The 22951-nt window shown below is 38.9% G+C and overlaps 1 protein-coding gene across 4 annotated transcripts in view; it reads right to left on the bottom strand.

Moving 5' to 3' along the window:
* Positions 1 to 1172: 1172 nt before the first annotated feature.
* The window catches only part of NRP1 (neuropilin 1), a 108485-nt gene continuing 86706 nt past the window's right edge, over positions 1173 to 22951 (bottom strand). Inside the window, exons 12-18 of one of the 4 annotated variants that reach the window (XM_085227088.1) lie at positions 21583 to 21687; positions 18523 to 18582; positions 11705 to 11842; positions 8433 to 8707; positions 7882 to 7975; positions 6073 to 6129; positions 1173 to 4817 (exon numbers count right to left, since the gene is read on the bottom strand). In XM_085227088.1, the coding sequence (XP_085083214.1) occupies positions 4531 to 4817; positions 6073 to 6129; positions 7882 to 7975; positions 8433 to 8707; positions 11705 to 11842; positions 18523 to 18582; positions 21583 to 21687 (1016 nt within the window). In that variant the 3' untranslated portion in view covers positions 1173 to 4530. The remainder of the gene's footprint in view (positions 4818 to 6072; positions 6130 to 7881; positions 7976 to 8432; positions 8708 to 11704; positions 11843 to 18522; positions 18583 to 21582; positions 21688 to 22951) is intronic. The other 3 variants (XM_085227090.1, XM_085227089.1, XM_085227091.1) reach the window with 3 other exon arrangements.

The following is a 22951-nucleotide window of genomic DNA, read 5'->3' as shown; positions in this document are numbered from 1 at the left end:
TGGCTGTTGGTTTAGGACTGGTATGTTTAATTAGTAAAATTATAAGTGTTTACTTGTTTCTACCCACCTAAAATTCTCTTTGCAGTCAGTGACTTTGGGGTCTACTTGAGCCTCAATTATGTGCTCCTGGCTTTGTTTTTCTTCAGCTGACTCATCTGTTTTTTTCCAGTCTGCTCATCATTTTCTTTCAAGTTTACAAGTTATGTTCTGAAATATAAGCTTCAGTTCTGCACAGGTGGATTTGAATACCAGAAATCGCTGTGCTATTTGTTTTTCCTTCATAAAGCCTGTTCAGTGTGGAAAACAGAAGGTTTAGTGCTAGGTAAGTATTAGCTTCTAGACTAATCCATCTCCCCTAAGAGAAAGAAAGCAAATTTTTAACTTGAAATACTTATCTCTTCTCAGCCTCTTGATGGATTCACTTTATAGATTCATTTTTTCACTAATTAATTTAAGTGCCATTTATATTCCCTCAAGATGCCCTGTGGCTGAGTATCAGAGAGACAAACAGGAAGTGATGATGTACATTCCTATGGAATTTGGATTTAGTGATTATATGGACAATAACTCTCCTAGCTATCCTTTCAGCAACCTCCACTGTGACCACAAAGCATAGCTTTGCTCAGAAACTTTGCTGTAGCTCCATCTATTTTAAACAGGCACCCTAAATGCTGCTCTCCCAAGGAAGATTTCATGCTTTCTTTTTAAATGCCACAATCATCAAAAACACAGTAATAAGTGCAGTATTTTTCCCTGGAATAGTGAAGAAGATAAAGTAAACCATATGTCTATGAGCACTCAACCTAGCGACACAGTGACAGTATATGCATTGTTTCTGTGTGCAAATAAAGGAAGGATTTGACAACTTTAATTTGCAGAGTGGTCAGCATTAAAACCACGTTGTTAAAACCATTCTAAACAATGAGCTCTCCTAGCAAGGTGTCTGTCTGATCCACTGAGTATATGGATAATTGAGACAACTGGATCAGACTAGAAGGTTAAGTTTAGGAAGCTCCTAAAGCCAGCAAGATATACTCTAACTTTTATTCTAACTAATTGCCTTGAAACAAATTTATCTATGATTAAAATGTAATTGTTGCAAGATTCTAAAGAAAAACAGACATTTAATAAAACAAATGCACTTGGTATAATAAAATACATCAGGTAGGGGATATTTTATGAAAATGTTTAATTCAACTGTTTCTTTGGAATGTAGTAGTCATAGTTTGGAAATTTAAGTTACAGTTCAGTTCTATGTGATTCTTTTTATGCTACTCAGTGTCTGAGAATACAAATGTCATTTAAAGTTAAGGCTTTGCTGTTAATTTTGAAACAACAATTTACAAGTGTCATATTGTCATAGAAAATAAAAATTTCTGTAAAAAAAATTTGCACAAAGTTTTATGATGGTACAAAACATGAAGCAATAATATACCAGTAAAATGAAATCATTTTACTACAGAAGATTTTTATAGTTTTTCAATAAAGAAAAAAATATGTTATTTTACACTTTAAAAATTATGAAACAATCTAAAACAATATAAACTGAACATTTTGTAACACTGCCTTTACAAATTAATAACTTTATAAACATATATTTTTTTAAATATATTTATCAGTGCAAGATACTTTTCAATGTAAAGTTGCAGTATCATTTTTCCTTTTTTGAAGGGCAACTTTCATTCTATTACCTTCAGAGAAATCAAATCTTCAGTGCTAGATCCTCATTATCATAGTAAAATCTGAAGACTACAAAGGAGATAACATTCTTTTTTAGGTTTACCATCCTCAGTACATTAAAAGAATAAAGGAAAAAACACACACAAACAACCATCAGCTTTACTGTTCAAATGGACTAAGACCAAGAGCTGGTCCAGAATCTACTGAAATCCATGGGAATATTTCAAAAAGTTTTGGGCCTGGGCTCCCCTGTGGGATTTTCTCTTCAAGGCAATATATAAACATAACTCTCAGTCATGCTAGCGGATGTGTTTTGAGATAAGGAGAGCAGATTCTAACACAACAGAACTGAATAACATAGCGGTGTCCTGAAAATAATTTTGAAAAATCCTTTCTTTTCTTTGGGTTAATTAACTAGCTGCTGCAATACAATGATGGTCAGCTTACATTGTTGGTTATAAATGAAAATTCTGCCTCTGTTCAAGTGAGCTTGTCACTTGGGCCACTTCATGGTCTAAATTTTGGGCTTAACTTTGAAGTCACAGGTGCTCTGCCTCACCTTCTGGAGGGGCTGAGGCCTAGAGCCAGGGGAGGTAACTCTCCACTTTAGGCAAACGTGGAGTGTGTGTTTCAGTGTTCGCTATAGTCTCTGCTTTCAGGAGTCCTTTGAAGTAGCAACCATCTACTGCTTTTTTTACTGAGTCTTCCTCTAAAATATTTTCAGCTACATAACTCGTATTTTTTACCTTCAGCCTCCCTCCCTCTTTCTCAATTTCTAAGTTGGTAGATTTTGTGTTTTGTGATTAGTTTCTGTTTTGTGATTAGTATTGGTTACATGACATGCTTTAAAACATTTAACTGATAAACAAGGGTGGATTTTGCTGCAATTCAGGGCTGAATTATTCCTTTCATAGTCCTAATCCTGGGCAGGATATTTCACTGCTTACCTACAAAACCAATTTCAGAAAAGACTAACTCCAAAAATCACAGTCTCTTCCCTGGCTCCACAGAAGGAAAGTGAGGAAGAACAGGAGTTCAGCTCTTTCCAGAACGGTCCTTTCCCCAGGTCTGCATGGGTTGAAGCCCACAGCTCTGCTGCATCCTGATCATTGCAGACAGCTCCTCTGAGCACAGCATCATTTTATTTCTTTCTACCTTGTCAGACCAGGTGTATCAACTGCTGGATATTATTTTTTCAATAATACTTGTCCTGAAATATTAAAAATTGCCACGTAATTGTAGCGTATGTTGTCCTGACAGCTAAAATTAGCTTTGCTCACCAAATCTATTGCTATCTGCACTTCTGGTCAAACAGAAACGTCGTGGTAGGAAATGCCAATGGGATATAACAGAACAGCAAGGACATCTCCCACATACACTGTGGCATTTTATTCTGCCCTCAGAACCCATGTGCAGACCCAATTAGCAGTGATTAGCATGAAAATGAAGGTTTACTGAGAGAAGAGAACTCTGATTCAGGTAGGGACAGGAGGAGGAAAGTTTCTCACTTTAAAGGCAATATTTTCAGCTGGAAATTCATTTCCCTAGTTAATTAACAGGCAAGTCGTTTAGGATAAAATACGTTTCATGACTTCAGGAAAAAAGATACTGTCACTTTATGCCGTTAAGAAGAAATCCAAAGTTCGACTTTGGAGGGTAAAGTTAAGAATTTTCCCTTATTTTTTAACAGAAACTCTAATAAAATCTTTTGCCATTACCAGCAAGTTAAAGCTGCAGTTTTCTTTCCTTGGCAATGGCAAATGTTTATGCAATCTACTCAGAGAGAGAAAGAGAGAGAACAAGAAGAGAAAGGTAGAGAGATTTTACATTTGAAAATACATTCTATATGAAAGAACAATAAAAGGGGATATTGCAGCTTTATACAAAAGGGTCAAGAGACATGAAGTTGAAATACAGAAAGCAGAACAATCGAGCCAGGTGGTCAAATCTGATTAGCCCTTGCCTTGCCGAGGCTACTCTCTTACACTAAAATATACTTTTCTTTTATTCAGTGAGCCATCAGAATATGATTAAAGACAAGGGCATAATTGGAAAGAAGCAGAGCTGTAGTCAATGTTAACACAATGAGAAGCAGTACAAACAAAAAGGCACTTGAGAGGACATACACTAGCCAGTGCCAAGGACTTTTCTGTTTAGATTTTAGGCAGTATACTCGGTTACCAGTTGTGTCTGATGATGGCACATACTCTTTTATGGAGTCACAAGCACAAAATTTAGTACAACACTGAAAAACATCAATAAAATTTGACTGTATTGCTTTGTAAACAGAGCTGACACACTATATTGGTACTGATGCAGCAGTACTTTCAAAAACATCCTAACCCTTCTTTGCCTATGCACAACACGAGCAATTATACACAAATACAGGTGCAGGAGTCCACTAAATTGCTGTTACTCCAATAATTTCTGGGCACTGAGCTACAGACAGCATGTCCATCCAAAGGACCCCACTGAATACATTTTGTGACAGCATCTTGGATTTTGCACAGTAAAAAGAAAATTATCCATTAACAGAAAACAAAAGAGAGGGAGAGAAAGAAAGACAGAATGAACTAGAAGTCAATCATACTTGGTCTCAACACCAGCATTTGATTATTTCAAATAAAACCAACAGAAAAAGCAGACTGTACATGATTCAGATTGTTAACACAGATTGTTGTCCATGTTTATCGGTTACACACTCGCTGAAGCTCCTGAGAAAAGCTTGGCTCAGTGTCATCAATGCACTTTACAGCCTGTACAGTAAAAGATGATCAACAGTTCCCCAGCACGACCGAGCTATGTCCTTCCATCCCGATTCTCTGAAACTTCTCAAGTTGCTTTATACCTTCATGCTTCCGAGTAAGAATTCTGTGTGTTTAGTTTATCTTTCTTCAGTTTTACACCATCGACCAGCTCAAAATTGTAATTCTCCAGTGCAGACAAGTTCCTCTCTGACATCCCATTGTGCCAACAGGCACAGTACAGGACAACTCCACAAATGGCTCCTAAAAGCACCCCAAGTGCACTCATGGCTATGATGGTAATAAGGATTGGGTCTAGTGTCTTCAGGACATTGCCTGGTTTCCTGGAGATGTCATCGTAGTCCTCATCTGTATGGTATGAAGGAGTAAACCCTGAAATAGAGTAAGAGTTGCAAAATGTTCAGAATTGATTCCAGTTAGATCTTTGTTTGATGAGCTGGAAATTTGGAGAAAGGATATCAAGCTTTTTGATAAATTGCTACATAGTTTGAAAACCTACCTTCTTAGAAGTAGTCACAAATAACTGAAAACTATAATGGGGCTTAAATAGTTGCTAATTTCTTCATACTGCTCTCCACTAATTAAATCTGTTGCATGGTAGCAGGAGTCTGATTCTGCCTTGACTTATGTGGGAGTCTCAGGAATGAATAACCAGACCTTTTGGTTATATTTTGCTTGCCTGCAGTATTTAGCTCCAAAATGTTAATTAAATATTACACAGCTCAGTGTGAATGTTTATAGTCTTAGACATCAATCAGGAATCATCAGCCAGGTTGAGTCTGTCTCTGCTTCACTGGCTTCAGGAATGGACCTTGAAATGGGGATAGTGACAGAACTGACACAGGAGAACACTCTGCCTCCTTATGTCAAATATTCACTGAATATCACAATGTTTTCCCTAAGCTCAATTTATTAAGGAGATATGCTAAGCTTATAAAACTTGCTAATTGTTGCAAGAAAAGCAAAGGAGTATTTCTGGAGAACTCCGCTTTCACTAAACCCAATGATAATCTTGTTGACTGCAACAAAAAAAAAAAAAAAAAGAAGCTCTTTGCTTGAAAAATGCGAATGTATTTTATTACTAGGACAATATGACAATTACGATTCATTTAATGATCCATTTACAGCTATCATCATTGAAAATGATAATGCTTTGGTAGACTGGTTATAAAATGACATTTTCTGCAAGGTCTGAGAAATGATTAGCCTGAAGAGTTTTGAGCCTAATTACCTAGACACTGCATGAGACATAAAATACAGTGATAGCTTTTTCTTCATCTGTGGGTATGCCTTCTGGATAAAAAAATATTAGGGATTTATAGTGTGTGTGTGCATATGTATGTATACGATGTAACAAATATATGTAAACAAAATTTGAATTTCTAAAATATTTATATATGACAGAAAATCCACAAGATTATAAGGCATAGAAGAATAAAACTATGAAATCCTTAGTATAAATGTAAGCCTTCTAATTATCTGCTCTAGATAAACAACAACAACAAAAACTTAGTGCCATATGCAATTAAGAGAACCAATCCATAAATAAGGAAATAGAGAATACACAAATTTCAAGTGAAAATACACATTGTAATTCATTTCCTTGTAACAAGAGCATATTTTTTACCTGTTTGATTACTTTCTGGATCTTCTTCACCTATTTCATTCTCCTCATCAGTTGATTCTAATGAAGCAAAGAGAATTGACATTGATTATTAGGGTTACAAACACTGATTGACTATCATGCTGGCAATAATGGTATAGCAGATTTTTCTGTGTCAGAGCATCATTATGTCAGCTTGACAGAACTGTTCATTATGACGGGCTCTGAAAATTAATGGAGAAAAAAAAAGATTTAAAAACTTCTCTCCACCCAATCTTGGCACAGTTTTAGAGTTATCAGCAGGGGTTTTCCATGCCTACAAAAGAGAAATCAGTATGATAAATTAGCATCTCATTCATTGTATTTACAATTTTGGAGCCCAATTCCACAACACTTCATCAGTGAAGGCACATTTAATCACAAGAACTGCAGCGCGACCATTTGTGTTTGGGCTGCCAAATGAGCTTTAGCTCACACAGGCCAAAATTTCCGCTCACCATTCGGTTTATGTATCTGAAAGAAAGAAATATACAAATGCCAATTGGAGTTTTATTGTTTGAGGTTGAATTTTTTTTTCCTCCTTTCCTGGTGGACAGTTTACCTGATTATTATTATTATTATTATTATTTTGGTTGGGATGGTATAAATAGAAACTCCATTTGTCTTTTTTTCTTGCTTGAGATTTCAGTTTGTATATCTGAAATGAGGAGGTAGGAAATAAGTTACTTGCCTCTTTCATTTCAGTCAAATCAGTGCCATTACGGTGGTCCCAGCATCTTGCTTGGCACTGAAGTCACTGCAGGAAGACTATGCAGTGTGCCCTGACTCTCTTTCCTAGTAACATTTACTTGTTCTGCAGGATGAATCGAGGACATGGACTGCGCAATGAAGAGACTATGCAGTCTTATTCAGCTATGAAATTACCATGTAGTTGAAACCTGTCATATTATCCTCAAATGGCTGTTAGCCACACAGGGTGAGAACAGCCTCTATCATTGTTCTCCGTTGTGCTGCCAACTCAAGTGGTGTAAGTTTACATTTCTGATGCTGAAGGTTCTCTGTTCTATTTTCTCTCTTATATAGAAGTCATAGCTCAATCTCCATCATGAAGGACAGGATTTAGTTGCCTGTGTTTATCTGGAGGTGCTGCTGCCAAATTACGTGCAGTATGCAATGCACATATGATTGGCTGTGACTGGAATAACTCCAGACCGGCCAGAAATAAAATGACTGAAATAGTGGCTCAAGAACAGCCTGGCTCAGAGGCAAAACAGACCATGATCCAGTACTACTCAGTGACATGCTTCTGGGAGCTGATGACTGCGGTAAATGAGTAATAGCAAACTCTGTGCTGCAGGGCAGCAAAGGACAGAGCAGAGGCCATTGAACTATATTTGTGTATCAAATGTAGGTTTGATAAAGTGTTTAAAAAAACTTAGGATAAGTGATCTAAAAAGAGTGAAGAATTTTGAGCATTACTTAAGGTAGGCAAGAGCATTAGGAAAAGCAGAAAAATATAGAGAGTACAGCAATAAAAAATAAAAGGAGAGATGTGAGGATGTAACTGTGCTGTGACCCGTCAGGGGGGATGCCAGTTCTGATCCGAAAGACTGCATCACTGCAGTACTGAGGCCAGCCTACCAATCAGACTATGGACCAGATCAGGGTGTTTTCAGTGCTAAGCTTCCAATATAGCCAATAATTATGTATCCTTTTCACAAAGAGAAAAGAAACAACCAAAACCAAAAACCCACAAAATCAGCTATCTAAATAAATCTAAGTAAATAAATGTACTGGATGAGATCTCTATACATCCATGCTATGCATACTTACTTTGGCAATCCTCTTGAGATATGTGATTGTCAATATTAATATCATCCACAGCAATTCCTCCATTTCCTTTTCCAATTTCTCCTTCTATAACCACCTGGAAAAAGAATATAATTTTCACATTGTTTTCATGTTAACACACAACTAAAGCATTCAGGAAATCTTAATTAGCTGTTAACACGTCTCCAGTTGTCACGATACCACATTACATACACTTTGATTGTGACCTGTCAATCAGCACTATGTGCCTTTATGAACTTTTATGCACAAATGTGAATTCATATAATGTCAAAACTCCACAGAAATATTTTACATCAGCAGCAAAACTATGGCAAGGATGCAGTTTTTTGACAGCTGACAAATGATTTCTAATGCATTTATTTGGCCTTCTATAACAAATTGCTTGTATCACTGTCATCTGTGATAGCATGAAATATGTCACTATTATTACTCTCACAGCAACAGCACCTCATCTGTAGGTATAATACTGTTTACATAAATCCTCCAGTGACATTTTCTGCTAAGGCGTATAAAGCATGACCAGCAAGGCTCACCTGATAGTGTTTCACAGACTTGTGCAGAAGAACGCGGCCCTCTTTCCAGCAGTTTGCCTGGTGCCCGCTCAGGGTCAGCAGCTCCTGGTCATATTCATCCGGCTTCTGGTATCGCAGCTTGATCTTCAGGGTGCCAACATGTGGGCCAGACATGTGGTACCAGAAAGTCATGCAGTGTGCAGAGTTCTGCGAGTAAATGATGGGGCTCAATAGCCGGGCAACTTTGCCTTTCTGGCTTTCGTCAGCTTGAGAGTAGATGAAGTTGCCATCTCCTACTATGACAAAAGGACTGCATTAGGGATAGTACTCAGATGTCATTTTCTTTGTTCAACTAAGAAATCTCAGCTCTGCCAGTCCCAGTCACTTTGCATTCTGCCCCAAGTCTCACAGCTGAGGGTGAAGTTTTGAGTATGCCCCAGGGGGAGTGTATTCCTGCTGCTCAACAAGATGCCCCGTGCCACATGTGTGCCACGAAGCGCTCAGAATTTGCTTCCTTTTGCTCAGGAATGGAGGCAAAGGCATGTTTGGAGTGACAATGAGTGCTTCGTCAGTCAGTATGCAGCTTCTGAGGGCTGGTCCTCATGCAGAAGGCCTGGCTGAAGTGCCCTGGGCCTCCTCCACACTAATCGTGTAAAGAGCTGCTTTTATGTCTGTTTAGGCTGTGCTTGAGAAGGCAGGGCTAGGATGGGAAGACTAGTGGAGAATAAAATATCTTTGAGTAGCCATGGTCAGAGACAAGGAACTGAAATCTAAATGGGGTCTCTAAATTGAGCCAGAGTATTGCCATAAATGGTGCCAGAGTTAATCCCTTTGATTTTGGCAATAGCATATTGGGTTCTGTATTCTTATGAGCCACTTCCCATAAGATAATCATGGCAGAATGGGTTTATATGTGGATTTTATATAAGAAATCTGAACACTAGATACCTTTGGTTTTGAAAATCACTTGCTTATTTGGGTAGGGAAGCATGTGGGAACATGATTAGTTTACTAACAACAAAATACTAGGTGAGATACTGACTGAAGCAAAGTGCTGGTGATCTACTGAAATAAGCATATGCTTCTACCAGTGCTTTAGCTAAAGAAAAGTTAAAAAAGAGGCAAAAGATGTTTTAGAAGGGCGAGGCTTTTTCAACAATGGCCTTTGATTATGTATGATATTCTTGAGTTTCATCTGAAATAACACATAATTGAGATTTGCTGGCTTGTGATGGTGTAGTCTTGCACCAGTGAAGAAGTACAGGATAGTAAAAGATTAACCAGAAACAAAACAAGTGGGTTAAACCTAGTCGTTGGAAAGTGTGGACCTACTAGGAGAAAAAGAGAAATATTTATTCTAACATGAAATGTGAGTATTTTACTTGGATTTTTCTGTGAGCAGTCAGAATTACCCTGGCCAATACACATGGAAGTATCTGATCTTTGAAAGAATTTTGTAGGGGAAGTTGATGTTAAGTTGCCAAAAATTTAGATTTTTTTTTCCCCCTATTTTAGTGCAGTAGCACCTTGTCCAGCTTTTTCAGCAGAAGTGTTTGTGCTGACAGGCTTTTTCCAACTTTGCTCCTATGCAGAGGACAGCACAATGCAAATGCAAATCTCTCTCATCAAAGAATGGTGATAGAGAACACCAAAGGGAGGAGAAAAAGGAAAATAATCAGAGCAGTAGGACGGCATCTCAGTTGGAAGACCTAACTCTGGCCAGATTTAATCATAACATGAATAATTTGAAGTGGCGTACAGAGTATCCTGCTGTCTTAAAGCAATTGCTGTTGAAGATCAATTCTATGGAGTTTCTTCAGTTTTACACAAGTACAGCTGGGAATCACTCACTGCAGTTTTCCCAGTACCGAGTATACTTGTATACTGGGTAACAGGCACACTGAATTGCACTTTTGTGATGGCAGTGACATTCAGACCACTTGTGGACTGTTCACACCCACTCCACCCCTATGGCAAATGTGGCAGATGAAGGTACTCTTGGAGTTCAAGAAAAAATTTGGAAAATATTGAAAATGAGTGTGGCAAGGAGCAAAATTAGCTGCTTGGAAGACTTACTGAAGCTACAGCTAATGGAATGAATAAGTCTTCTGCAATAGCAAAACCGGGAGGAAACAACAAAATCTCATTTGAAGAATATCATTTCTTCATTTCTTGATTGAAGACAGGTTCAGTCTCTCTATAATCCTTGGTGGCAAAGTGCAGATAGCTCTCATTTCCAGAATATTACTGTAGTGCTGGGTCAGGAACTCTGTCTTCATTGTCTTAATTAGAGCTTTACTTATGCATGCCTTTTAGATTTTGTCAGTCTCTGGCTAACATAGCTTTTAACCTCCTTTCAATGTCAGATCCTACTGAGCCATTTTACTTTACATCAATTTTTCCACCATTACAGACTTCACTTCAGCTAACTGCATTTAGTTAATTTGATGCCATTTATTTGTATAATGCCATTTATAGTCAAAGTATTATAAGTTTTTTTTTTTCCAGAAACTACTGTACTTGTCTTAAGATTCAATTGAAAGTGTCTCAGAATTTAAAAAGTCCAATTTTGTCTAATTTCCTTGTCATTCTCATTAAGCAAAGGGGTTGCAGAAGTGGGAAGGGGTATTCATCCTTAACACATTTGATTAATCTGCACGTATGCAAAGGAGAACACTGAAGTGAGAGGCCATGCAGGTCACACAATGCACTCCCTTCTCTGTTAGCCAGCGGCATATTTATTGCCTAATTATGCAGAGCCATGAGTTAGATACTACAAACCAAACTAATCAATTTCCCAGGGTAATAATTCTGGAAAAACTGTGTGAGCGAAGGTTTGGCTGCAGTCTCCAACTCCATTTGGAGAACAGGAGGGTATAGAAACAAGCCCTTGTGAGAAGTTTCACTCACAACACCTTTCCATGGTGAGCAGTTTCTGTAACCACAGTAGGAACAGTGTGGGGTTTGCTCACGATCACATCATTTGGTAAGTGATATTTGCAGAATGTTCGATTATTTAGATTTTTTTTACCCTAGATGGCAGTAATTGAAAGGATAGTCAGGAGAAGCGTATATCTTCAGCTCCTGACAATGAATGATCTTCATTCCCCCAGAAAAGAGATAATTATGGACATTTGTGTCTACACATAATGGATCAGGTTGCCTAGATTTATCTTTCCCACAATACATATTTTAGATATAACTGAGACTTTTCTGGTTTTGGAAGGCATGTTGGTATTAAACAGAACAACTTCTTCTCATGTAAAATGGCTAAATCATGAACTCAAGATTACCTGTGTGGTCTTGAATTGGCCCAGTTTTGCTGGTCAGAATTGCCCACTTCAAATCCACCTGGTTATCATGTTCCCATTGACACAAAGTCTTGTGGGATCCCCAGCCAAAGCCACAGTTGAAGTTGTATAATGGCAGTTCTGCAGGAAAAGATAAAAAAGAGGGTAGAAATGATTATAAATCGCATTATTCATATTTTGCATTTCAAAACCAAATGCATTTATTTAACCACTAAGAGGGCCATTCCCACTTGAAAGTCTGAGAAGACATAAGCAAGACTAGTCCTGCTAGGAAAAAGGAGGACTATTTCTAGTAAACGATGTGCCTGTTTTTTGTCTCTTTATGAAACTCATTTTGTGATTTTTTTTTGGTTAGATTAATTTCCCCACATTACCTGATAACTCTGTTGAAACATCCATGACTCCAAAAGAAAACTCTGGCTTACTTATCAGATACATTCGCTGGTTGTTAACGTGCATTTGTACTGTAACTGTACCATAACATTGTACAACAAACCACAATAAGATTTGGATAAAAATAAGAAAACTCAGGAACACTAGTGAAATGTCCTCGGCAGGAAAGGATTTCTGGTGAAATGCAAAGCTCATGGCATCAGTCAGGAATAGCACTGCAGCATCTTCCAGACAAGCTGGCCCACAAGATGGCAGCATTGAAATGGACAAATTGAGGCAGAAAAGGGACAAATGTGGCTGATTGCCAAATGAACTGAAAATAAGCTTCAAAACAAGCTCCACGTAAAACAAGGGAAATCTGGTATTATGGTCAAGATGAGATCATATCTTGTTTTCAGCTTCTCTTCAATTCTGCCCGAAGGTTTAATAGATTGTAGCTTATTTTACTCAATACAACTTGGAATTTGTATGGAAAGATTATACAAACATAGCATATTCTTTACATTTCTTGTTTTGATAACCAGTTTGAAATCTTTTTGGCTTTTGGTTTCTACCACATTGGTATGAACTTTTACCTCACTCAGAGCAATGCCAGCTCCTAGTAGAGTAATACCCCTCCCACAGCAATGTGACCAAATCCCAGTCTTTTCTCAGGCGTGACTCATGCTTTATTAAAGGAAAAAACTTAGTTTACTTTAATGAGATGCTTTGTGCAAGTATGAACTAAGAACAAAGGACTCTTTTCTCCCACCATTATCAGGTCTGGGGGAAGAATTCTGTTCTTCTGCTGACTTTCCCATTACTAAAACAACAACAACAAAGAAGAAAAAAACACAACCAAACAAAAAACCAAACAAAATACACAGAGAAAGATAATGTAACTCCTAGGATGGATGTCTCTGGTTTATTGTGGGAAAATATAGAGAAATATGGGAAGTGTGCTGGGACCTGCAACTGGGCAGACTTTTGAGGTGAATCTCTTCCAATCTGATGTGGCAAAGAGCTCCACATAAAAAAGCAGCCCAGGGAAGACTGGAAAGTCTTTTGAACTCACATCTTAGATTTTAATAGGAAGTAAACTAGAATTAGTATTATAGAACTATTTTGTGAAGAGAGAGAAAACCTAAAGTGAGTAGGTCAAGACAGAACAGATGAAGCAGTTCATCTGTCACTTTCCTCTTTGCCCGCTGTGTCCTTGTTCAGTGAATCCTTGCTCTGAGACATGTTTTTCACTCAAGCCAAATCCAGAGGCTTCCTGCATTTCAGCCACTGTGCCCTCTTTTCTCTGGCCCCCCCACAATGTTCTATCAGCAGAGAGGTCTGAGTGTATTGCAGCTCCTGTCCCTCTCCTCCATCTTGGCTGTGCTGCAGCATCTTTGCAATCCCTGTGCCTTGTTCCTCTCCCCCGTCCTTCATCTGCCTCATCCCAACCCAACTCCCCGGCCTCCTGCTGGCCTCTGGAGGGGTCTACCCAACATTGTCACGGATGCGGCATCTTAACTGGGAACAAATGCATTAAACAGATACTGTCTGTCACAGGAATTTAATGTGGAGAAAACATGTTTCCTGGCGGACCTCAGCGTTTTCTAGGAAAGAGGCAGATTGTGGTGAATAATGTCTCTTTGGGCTCAAAATGTTGAAGAAGCAGAACTCAGCCTGTGCACACATGGTACAAAATGCAATCCATTATGTTTCTTGCTTCAGTATATGTTTTTTTTTTTCTAGACAATGGTGCCATGATCAAAGAGATCTTCCCTGAAAGGGGACATCTGAAAATCAATGGGAGTTTTAAAAAAAATAGAGTGACATTGAAATGAATTAAAGGGTTTTAATTTTTTGAAAAATTTCCTTTCATTGTCAAGGAAGCCTAGGGAGAACTATACTGCATGGTTTTGTCATCAGAGTCATGAAAAAGAACTATAAAAAAAGCCTTAGAGAACCTAAAACAAAATTAATCTTATTAATCCCAAAGGATTATATCATGTGAAGCTTGTGACAGCCTGTATGGTATTCAGACCACAAGAAAGCGGAACAATGGTGGATAGATCACATCCATCTGAAGATGTAAGACAGCATAAATGAGCACACGATGCAAACAGGTTGAAAGGACTGGGATTGTTCAACTCTGAATAAAAGTAAATAGCAGAGGACACAGAAGAAGTACGGGCAAAGAATCTAGAGAAGGAGAATTACAATATTCTGTTTTCTCAGTTTCACAGTCTGAGAACTATGAGATACACAGTGTAGTTTGATACTAATCAAAGGAAAAACCTCATGTGGTGTGAACAACGCTTTCTTCCCTTGAATACTGCTAAGGGTGCTTCGAATGCTTCAAAGAGAAATGGGCACTGAAATGGATGAGGAAAATATCCAGAATTTAGTTGTTAACATGCAGGGAGTGACAAAAGCTGCCTTCTTCATGGTCTGAAGCAAGCTCTGAACACTGTGACTAGAATGAGAGCTTCAAAGCAGGGCTAAATTTCACAGCATCGTCTAATAAAGTATTTCTTACACTTTCATTTTAAATATATAGTCCAGGAAACTGGCAAAATGCCTAAATTTGATATGCTTTGGCCATGCCTGTTCCTTGGCTTTGCTGCTTTGAAGCACTAAAATGAACTTATTTTCTATGTAGAAGTTAATGAGAACCCCTTGAAATCGAGCAGGATTTGGCCTGTAATGCGTTCTTTGTCAGCTACGACTTGCTAGGTCCCTACTGTTTTCTCAAAAGTGATTGTGTTAATATGTTCCTTAGACATTCACAGCAATGGGACTGGAAATCAAAAGCAAGGCATTTATTTCAGAGTGCTTTCATTTTATGGGCTCCTTAAACATGCCATCTCTTACTGTCTATTCTTATGTCTCTTCCAGTGCTTCTCCTAGGGACCCATAAAAAGAAAAAAAACGGACCTGCTAACCAATTAATAATACCTATCCTGTAACATCAGGATAGGTTCATTAGCTGTATGGACAATGGGTCCTACCCAGCAAAAGACAGAATAGTTCAGTGATTCTAATAAACGTCCCAGGAGGCTGATACAGTAGCTCACAGTACGCTATAGACAACCTGTCCATTTCTTTGTCCTTGAACTATAGCTTGGCAGCTCTTGGGGAAAGAAGGAAAGAAGAGGGGAGGTAAGGATGAACAGAATTTGGTGGGCTCCCTTTGCAGCGCTGTCCTATTTCCCTGCTAAGATAATTCCCTTGCCACCAGGTGATTGATCTTGGGGTTTGTGTGCATTGAGAAAACCAGCTATTATGTAACTGCATAGCAGAAGTTCAGATGAGAATCTGAGACAGAGGTGTGACGAAATCCCATATGTCTTTTTGAAAATGTAGGGTACGTGATACTGAATCAAAACAGATTTATCCTCTTAAAGAATAACCAACAGCTGTACTTCTTGACCACATCTTGCTCACAGCTGGAACCATTGCTGCACGTGAACAAGAAAGTCATTTGAAAATCTAGTGGAGTGAGTTTCTTGCAAGTCCATTAATCTTCTGTGGCCCAAAGACTTTGACATATTTTTATAACTCCTCCAACAAAAGGCAAGAAGGAGCATGATGGCATTAAAAATGCTATGAAAATTACCTATAGGATGCTCTTGCCAAAAGGTAGATCAACACTAAAAAAGGAAATTGCAAACACTTCAAAGTAGTGTATTGGGTCTGATTCTTATTTGCATTTCACCTTTTTATACTATTTATATTGGCAGCTTGGAATTACCTCAAATGATAATAAATTATAATTTAAGTGCTTTAATATCCCTTTACATCCTTTATCGATGAAAAGTCATCCTGCCATAAAAGAGGTTCAGATATTTTCTACCTTTAAATGATTTTTTTCGTATAGATTTTAACCTAAGGATTTTTTACATTTTTCCAAAATAGCTACTATATGTGTGAAAAACAAGATACCTTACTTCTTGAACAGTCTGCCTTACAAAGAACTGAGCTTACGCTCCAAGAGCACATTATGTAAATGAACAGCTTGCTCTGTATGTAAATAGCTAAGAGTCAAGAGTTTCTGGTAAGTCTGAGGACTGAGGTCTGAAAGGTATTTACCTTGATAGACAGGTTTGTTAAAAGCACAATTTCAAGTCTGAGAAGAAAAGTAGATCCTATTAAAAAAAATAAAATAAAAAAAAATCCAAAGCTTTAAACTTTTTGAACAGTTGGAAATAATGATTCTTTTTTATTTTCTTCCAATTCAGTCTCCTTGGAATGAACTGTAAAAGTCTCTTTGATGGAAAGCTTGTTTATATGTGGAGGTTTTCCAGCTATTTGCGCTTAACTGTTTCCATAGTGTATGAAAGCTGGCAGGAATAGGATAATCTCAAGACTTTGACATACACAAGCACGTTAGTCTGGGATAACATGATTAGGGGTGCTTGAAGGCTTGAACACAGGCAGAAAGACAACTCAGGAGTACAGGGCCTTAGCTCATCTTGCAGAAGTACCAATGCCATGGAAGGTACTGGTGTTGGAAGGGCTGGCAAAGGTGTTTCAAATCACCATGGCACGAAATGCCGTGGCTGGCAGTGGCCTGCATCACCTCTCTGCCAGGAGGGCTTTCCCCATGCTGAGGGGAATTTCTGGTTGCCCCTTTTTGGGAGTTTTCTGGCTGGTTTTCAGTGAGGGATTACAAAGCAGCTGGAAACCTTTATGTCTTAAACTGCCGATTCTGGAAATCCATTTCTTATTTATTAGCATCTGAGTGATCTCTATCTATGGTCTTTGTACTGTAGTGTCATGTGGGAGCCTGGTGTTTGGGATGTGAGCTTGTCCCTTATTGCTCGGAAGGAAACAGCTCCTACCAGCACAATGCAGGGAAGTAGCATTGGCATGCTATGAAGGGAACCTCGTAAACTTCTTCAGTAGAGAAAAAACTTGGCTCATGGTGAAGTAAATGAAGGTAGTGCAGGAGGGAAGTAAGGAGGGAAAATGAGGACATCTTCATCTCTGGCACAGACAGTCCCACCCAAGCCAAAGGGATTAAACAACCTGCAACTGCAACTGGCACTGGGGAGGGGCGAGGAGAACTGTATGAGTTTGCAATTAGCATTTGTTTGAATGCAAGAAGACAGTTAAAAGAACTAAAAAAATCCTTCATTTCAGCCAAGTAGAAGACTTAAAGCTCATTTTAGACAGAAAAATCCCAAAGTTTTACTCTAAGCCCACTGCAATATGCCTTCTGCCTTCACCATCCCCAAACTGTGGAATCACTAGTTGTTCCTCAGCCCTGCAGCAATGCTGGCTGTGAGAGAGCAGCATGAAGAAGTGTTCTGTGAAGGCTCTGGTACCCCTCAATCTGCCCCACTCATACAGAAGTCAGAGATAGGAACAGTATATGCTGACAAAGCAAACGGTATGGCTCTGGGAACAAATTTTAGGGAGACTAAAGACATTTGCCTTTGCAATAGTGGAATGCAGAGGCTGAGAGTAGGAACAACGTCAGAGAGAAGCCAGCTCTATCTCTTTATCAGATTGACACCACTGGCGCTCTGTAGGAGACTTTTCCATTATTAGTATCTGTTTTTTTTACTTGAAGCAAAAAATGGCTTGTGTCATACAGATGAGGAAACAATGATAAACACTTGCCCACCCTGCTACAAATCACTTGCAAGGCTGTGTCTGACCATATTTTAATGGAGGAAACGGGAGTCATTGAAAACTGACCTCTTTACCACTCCACCTTCACTAACGCACAGCATTTTAAGCTGGTGTTACCAGTTTTACAGTTCAGATATTCCGACCAAATCTATTCTGTCCCATATTCCCAGTAAACTGAACAGGATATTAAAAAGATGCCATGAAGGATCTGGAAGCAGAAAAGTAAGGATTTTAAAAGCTGCTAGTTACTATATTGATTAAGTAGAAAGGACCTGCTGCCAGTGACAAGTTGTTCCTCTCTTTTCAAGTTCATGGTAGTAATTAACATAACTGGAGTTATGTAAGAAAGCTTGCTAGAAAACAATGTTGCAAAACTGCCAGCTCCCTGGTGGAGAAAACTGGCAAACTTCACTTGTCTGTTTTGTGAAACCACCGATATAAAGAGTGAATGTGCCTGTGTGGCTTGTTTTTGTTTTCCTCAAGTTTGCAAACAAACTGTATCACTAAGATGCCATTTTAACAAAATCCACTGTTTGATTAAGCTAGTTAGATTTTGTCACATTTACCATTTGCTGATGCAAAAGGAAATCTTGTTCTCTACTTTGTCTACATGTGGATGAAAGGAATAAAATATTTACTGTATAGAGCTGAGAGACCAGATGCTTCTTTACTTCAGAGACTTTTAGGGGCTGGGGAGTCAGGAAGCTGCAATTCATTATTTTGTTCCTGGCATGAAATTTAAGCATGGAATTTTTTATATTTTTTTTAAATAAGAAAAAACTTTTTTTTAATACCTGGTTGTAATGTATTGTCTATTACTGTCGGCTTTTCTGTGTTCAGCACTGTAGTTCCACCTGGAAAAGAAATTATGTATATCATGATACATGTGACACAACAAAGGACACAGCGATCATTAGGAATATCCTATATATAAATCTGAAATATGACCACCTTTATTAGACATGAAGGCAACTGAGCACCTTAAGCATGAAAATATTACATTACATTTCTGGTTTTCTTTACAAAAGCAAAACAAAACAAAACAACAACAACAACAAAAAAAACACCACCAAAGCAATAAAACTCAACAAACAAGCCAAAAACCACCCCACCTAGAACTCAAATAAAGCTTTCTATGTTTTGAGTCCTTGCAAACACCAACTAATCAATCTCCATTGTGCCCTTACGGTTGTCCTCACTTTACAGACAGTGATTTGTCAAAATCACATGGGATGTCAGTGACTGATCTCCCTAGCCCCCCTGACACTCACGAATCTGTGCATTCAGCAAGCACATGCTTGCCATATAAGACACTTGAGGTTCTCCAGCCCCTGCACTGCTTCACAACCACTTTGTGAGGCCAGCTTGCAGATGAGCTGCATAGGAATTGCCCAGCTTTTGGCTGCTCTTTAGACAGGTTTCACTTCTGTCTCAAAGAGCAGGGGAAATTAAGAACTTTGTCTTATTCTTCAAGTACACGAACAAGAGATGAGAGGGGTCATGGCCCTCTCACTATGCTCACTAATTGATATTTTAAAAATACTTGACTTTTTAAAGGTAAGCCTCATATTGATAAAGGAAACAAAAAGTAAACTAGTGCAATTATAAATGCACAGTGGGGTGCTGATTACCAGTCAATGGCTTATCTCTTCTCTGGCACGCAAGTGCTTAAAGCATTATAGAAAGGATGACTATGATGACTTCCAGTGAGAATGAATGCCCAAGCTATATCAGCTTTATGTTTGTGAGAATGATCTGATGGGAAATGCTATAAGACACGCAAATAGAGTAGCTCTGTATGGGGTCCAAATAGAGCAGGAAGGAATCTGGCCTACAGAACAATTATAGTTAATTGCAAGGGAGGCTTCATTGTGATACTCACATATGTGCGAGAACCATCAGGGAAGTGACTCAAGCAGCCGTACCCATGAGAATGCTGGCACTGCACTCATGGGGAGTGAAGGAAAGAGGGGATGGCACTGCCTTGCTCTGCCATCCTTAATGGGCTGTGAGACTTACATACTTTCAGTCTATGCATTTTGGAGGAATATTTGCACTAAAATTATTGGTAAAATCACTTTTGTGCATTTTTTGTGTTATATGTGATATCAAACATAAAACGTAACATTACTGCTGTGCCCGGAACAATTGAGCCAGGGTTTCTAGGTGAGGTCATAAATTATATGGAAGTGCCAGCACTCTGTAGAAGGCCAGTGTAGTAATTTTCAATGTGAGCAGCGAAATAGGTTCAGTTCCCAGAAAATCAAGTGCTCAGGAAGGGTGATGGTTGCTCCCTTGTCTTAGAGATTATAAACTGCTTCCTAAGCACAGCCTGCAAAAATTGCCAGAGGGAGTTTCTTCTGCTCAGTAACCTTTCCCTGAGGGACATGTGGGATGCAGTCCTGAGCTGCTTGAAGTGCAGAGACTATTAGTGAGTGAACAGGAAGGTGCTTGCACAGATCTGTCTCCTTGCCCTCACACAGCCTCTTACTATGTGAAATATGTCTCTACCTATAGGGTCTTGCAAGCCAGCCTTCATTGCAGAGCTTTGCAAGAAGCCCCAGGGTTTTCTGATCTGGCTCTGCTTTCAGAAAAATTACAAAATTACAATGTTTAGTAATACTGAAAGCTTTCTGAGCTACCTTAACACAATATGGACTATTTTATTAGACTTTCTACGTGGCTCTTTTCACAGAGAATAAGATTCATCCGGAATACTGATTTGAAAAGCAGTGACAGTGACCGTGCGGTGTCTTTTCTGCTCACAAATTGTTTTTCAGTTTTTGATTTGCAACATACATTTACGGGAGACATTAGCAAAGCGCAGAGAGGGTCTGATGCTGAAACTGCACTTTCACTCATATCTGCTGTCAGATGTTCTACTTGACTGCTTCCAAAAAGTCAATCTCTCTCTTACCTAAGGTTTCTCAATGTCCTCATGCACAGCTATTGTCAGACTGTGGTGCTATTTTATGCCATAGACATAAGAAGCAGTAAACTTTTATTAGATAAATGCACCAGGCAGAGGTGATGAAATAACCTGTGTTGCTATGTCCAAAAATAAGCTCAGCTGTTACAGAAGTATGGATCTATACAAGAGCAGGCCCAGAGCTTTCTGCAGTAAGTGACCTTCATGAAGTGATTGAGAACGTAGTCATGGAAAATCAGCTATCTCAGAAGGACAGTGGTTCTGTACAGAAGTGAGAAAATATGAAATTTAAGAAGCTTTCTCCCTTCCAGATGCAGAGTAGCTTATGTCCTGTTTTCCTCTTAGTGATGGCAGCTTGGAGAAGGTCAGCCCCTCTGTGGCTGTATTGCAGTGCTGATGGGGAAGCTCATGAAAATCTTTTTGGTGGTATACGTGTGAGTATACTTTGATGAAGCAAATCTGCTTTGTTTCTGTCTGAGTAAGATTTAGGGCTGAGATTTGAATTCTGTGCTAAATTTTATGCATGGAAGAGTATAACAACATGGAAGAGCCTAAACAATATTTCATTTTGAGTTCTTCAAACTCAGACAATAAACCTCAAAAGGTTTATCCAGCTTTGTTCTTAGTAAGAGAAAGTTTAATTATGGCATTATGATTAGGCAGAATTCCTGATTTAAAAAAAAAAAGCCCTCTGCTCCAGCTAGTCACTATTATTTGCTTCCAAAATTACATAGCTGAGAAAACAATCAAAAGTATTGTCACATGTAAAAGGCAGATGCCTCTGTTTTGACAGCACCGACAATATGAACTGCATACCAATGTCCGTTTATGCTGAGTGATTAAATCAGTACAAATGTTTAGCTGGTTACTGGTGATGAATATGAGCTACAATGAAGCTGCAATGAAATGAGGATGGTTTCTGCACCTGTCAGTTGGTAGTCATCACCTGTGCCACTGTGACAGTTCGCCTGGTCATCGTCACACTCATCTACGGGCTTGCCTTCGGAAACAGTAGGAACAGCCGTTGGAGCTGAAAGAAAATCCAGTTGTTAGTTAAAAAGTGTGCTGGAGAATCAGCATGCAATTGGCAGTAACATCTTGATGAGCACCATACGGTGTTTTCTTGTGCTGTTTTTGAGAGAAGGAGCAACTCTAAGGTTAGTTAATATTTCTTTGCAATGGGCAATACTTGTTCTTCCTCTTGCACTAAGGTGCTCTGCTGTATCTGAGCTCAAGGGTTGGATGGAATTGGGCAGTAAAGCCTTGGACTATCTGTTCATTGGCTGATGACACCTTATTGTTTCTATAAACCAAGAGTGAAGGGATGGAAGTCTCAAGGTTGGGTAGAAACCCCATAATCTTATTGTGTGGCCAAGGTGCTCATGAGTAGACCTGTACAGAGCAGCAAGAGGGGTGCGTGGTCAGGGTGGTAGTTCTCCAGCACCTACCACACTGCCAAAGAAATCTCTGCATAGCACGTGTAAGGGAGGAAATGTCTGAGCTGACATTAACAGTGGCAGGAAAGCAGTGTGATGTAGAATCACTTTGTGCTCACTGAGAAGGTCTGGAAGGAGTTTCTTTTGTTCTTGTTTTAGTTATAAATAAGTAAGACATCAATGATGTCAGTCATCCCTCCTGGCCACCTGCTTGCTTCTCACTGGTGATGACTTTCCGGTAGCTGCTGCACAACCAGTAAAAGTCTGACCTTTGTTATTGCAATTAAGACCTTGAGATTTGTGCAAGGTACCAGAAAACATATCTAAATCCCAGTGTCTGCAAAACATATAACATCTGGAAAATCAGGATACAGGTTATGTTTTAAGCTGGAAGTATATTTCCTTTTCTTAAGATAACCAGTCTGGGAATGTGGTCCAGGCTTTTGCCTGTTTCAACTACTGCTATTTTCATTAACAATGTTTTACTGTGATTATAGCTCTATAATAATGCTTCACTTCCTTGGATTCTTCTTTGCCCTTCTACTGCCTCCAGAGCCCACTGGCCACATAAGAATTCATGGCCTGAAAATGTCAGTAGGGATGGCAGTTTCTGCGGAAGTTCTATTCTGGGATGAAAGGAGGCTTTTTTGGACCTCGACCTGTGCTTTATAGGTATAATCTAGCACTAAAGAAACATTTCTGTACCTGTTATAAATTATTCAGAGCATCTATTCCCCATATCTCCTTGAAAACCCCTCTGGGAGCTCCCTCTAGCTTTCTACATCAAGTTAAGTTTCTTATCTTGATCTTCATGCCCCTGTATAGCCTCAAGCTTGCCTATGTCTCTGCCATCAATTC

The sequence above is a fragment of the Meleagris gallopavo genome, chromosome 6 (genome assembly GCF_905368555.1).
Source record: "Meleagris gallopavo chromosome 6, MGAL_WU_HG_1.1, whole genome shotgun sequence".
Taxonomy (NCBI): domain Eukaryota; kingdom Metazoa; phylum Chordata; class Aves; order Galliformes; family Phasianidae; genus Meleagris; species Meleagris gallopavo.
The sequence above is the reverse complement of the archived record's forward strand: the minus strand, read 5'-3'. Positions and strand labels throughout refer to the sequence as shown.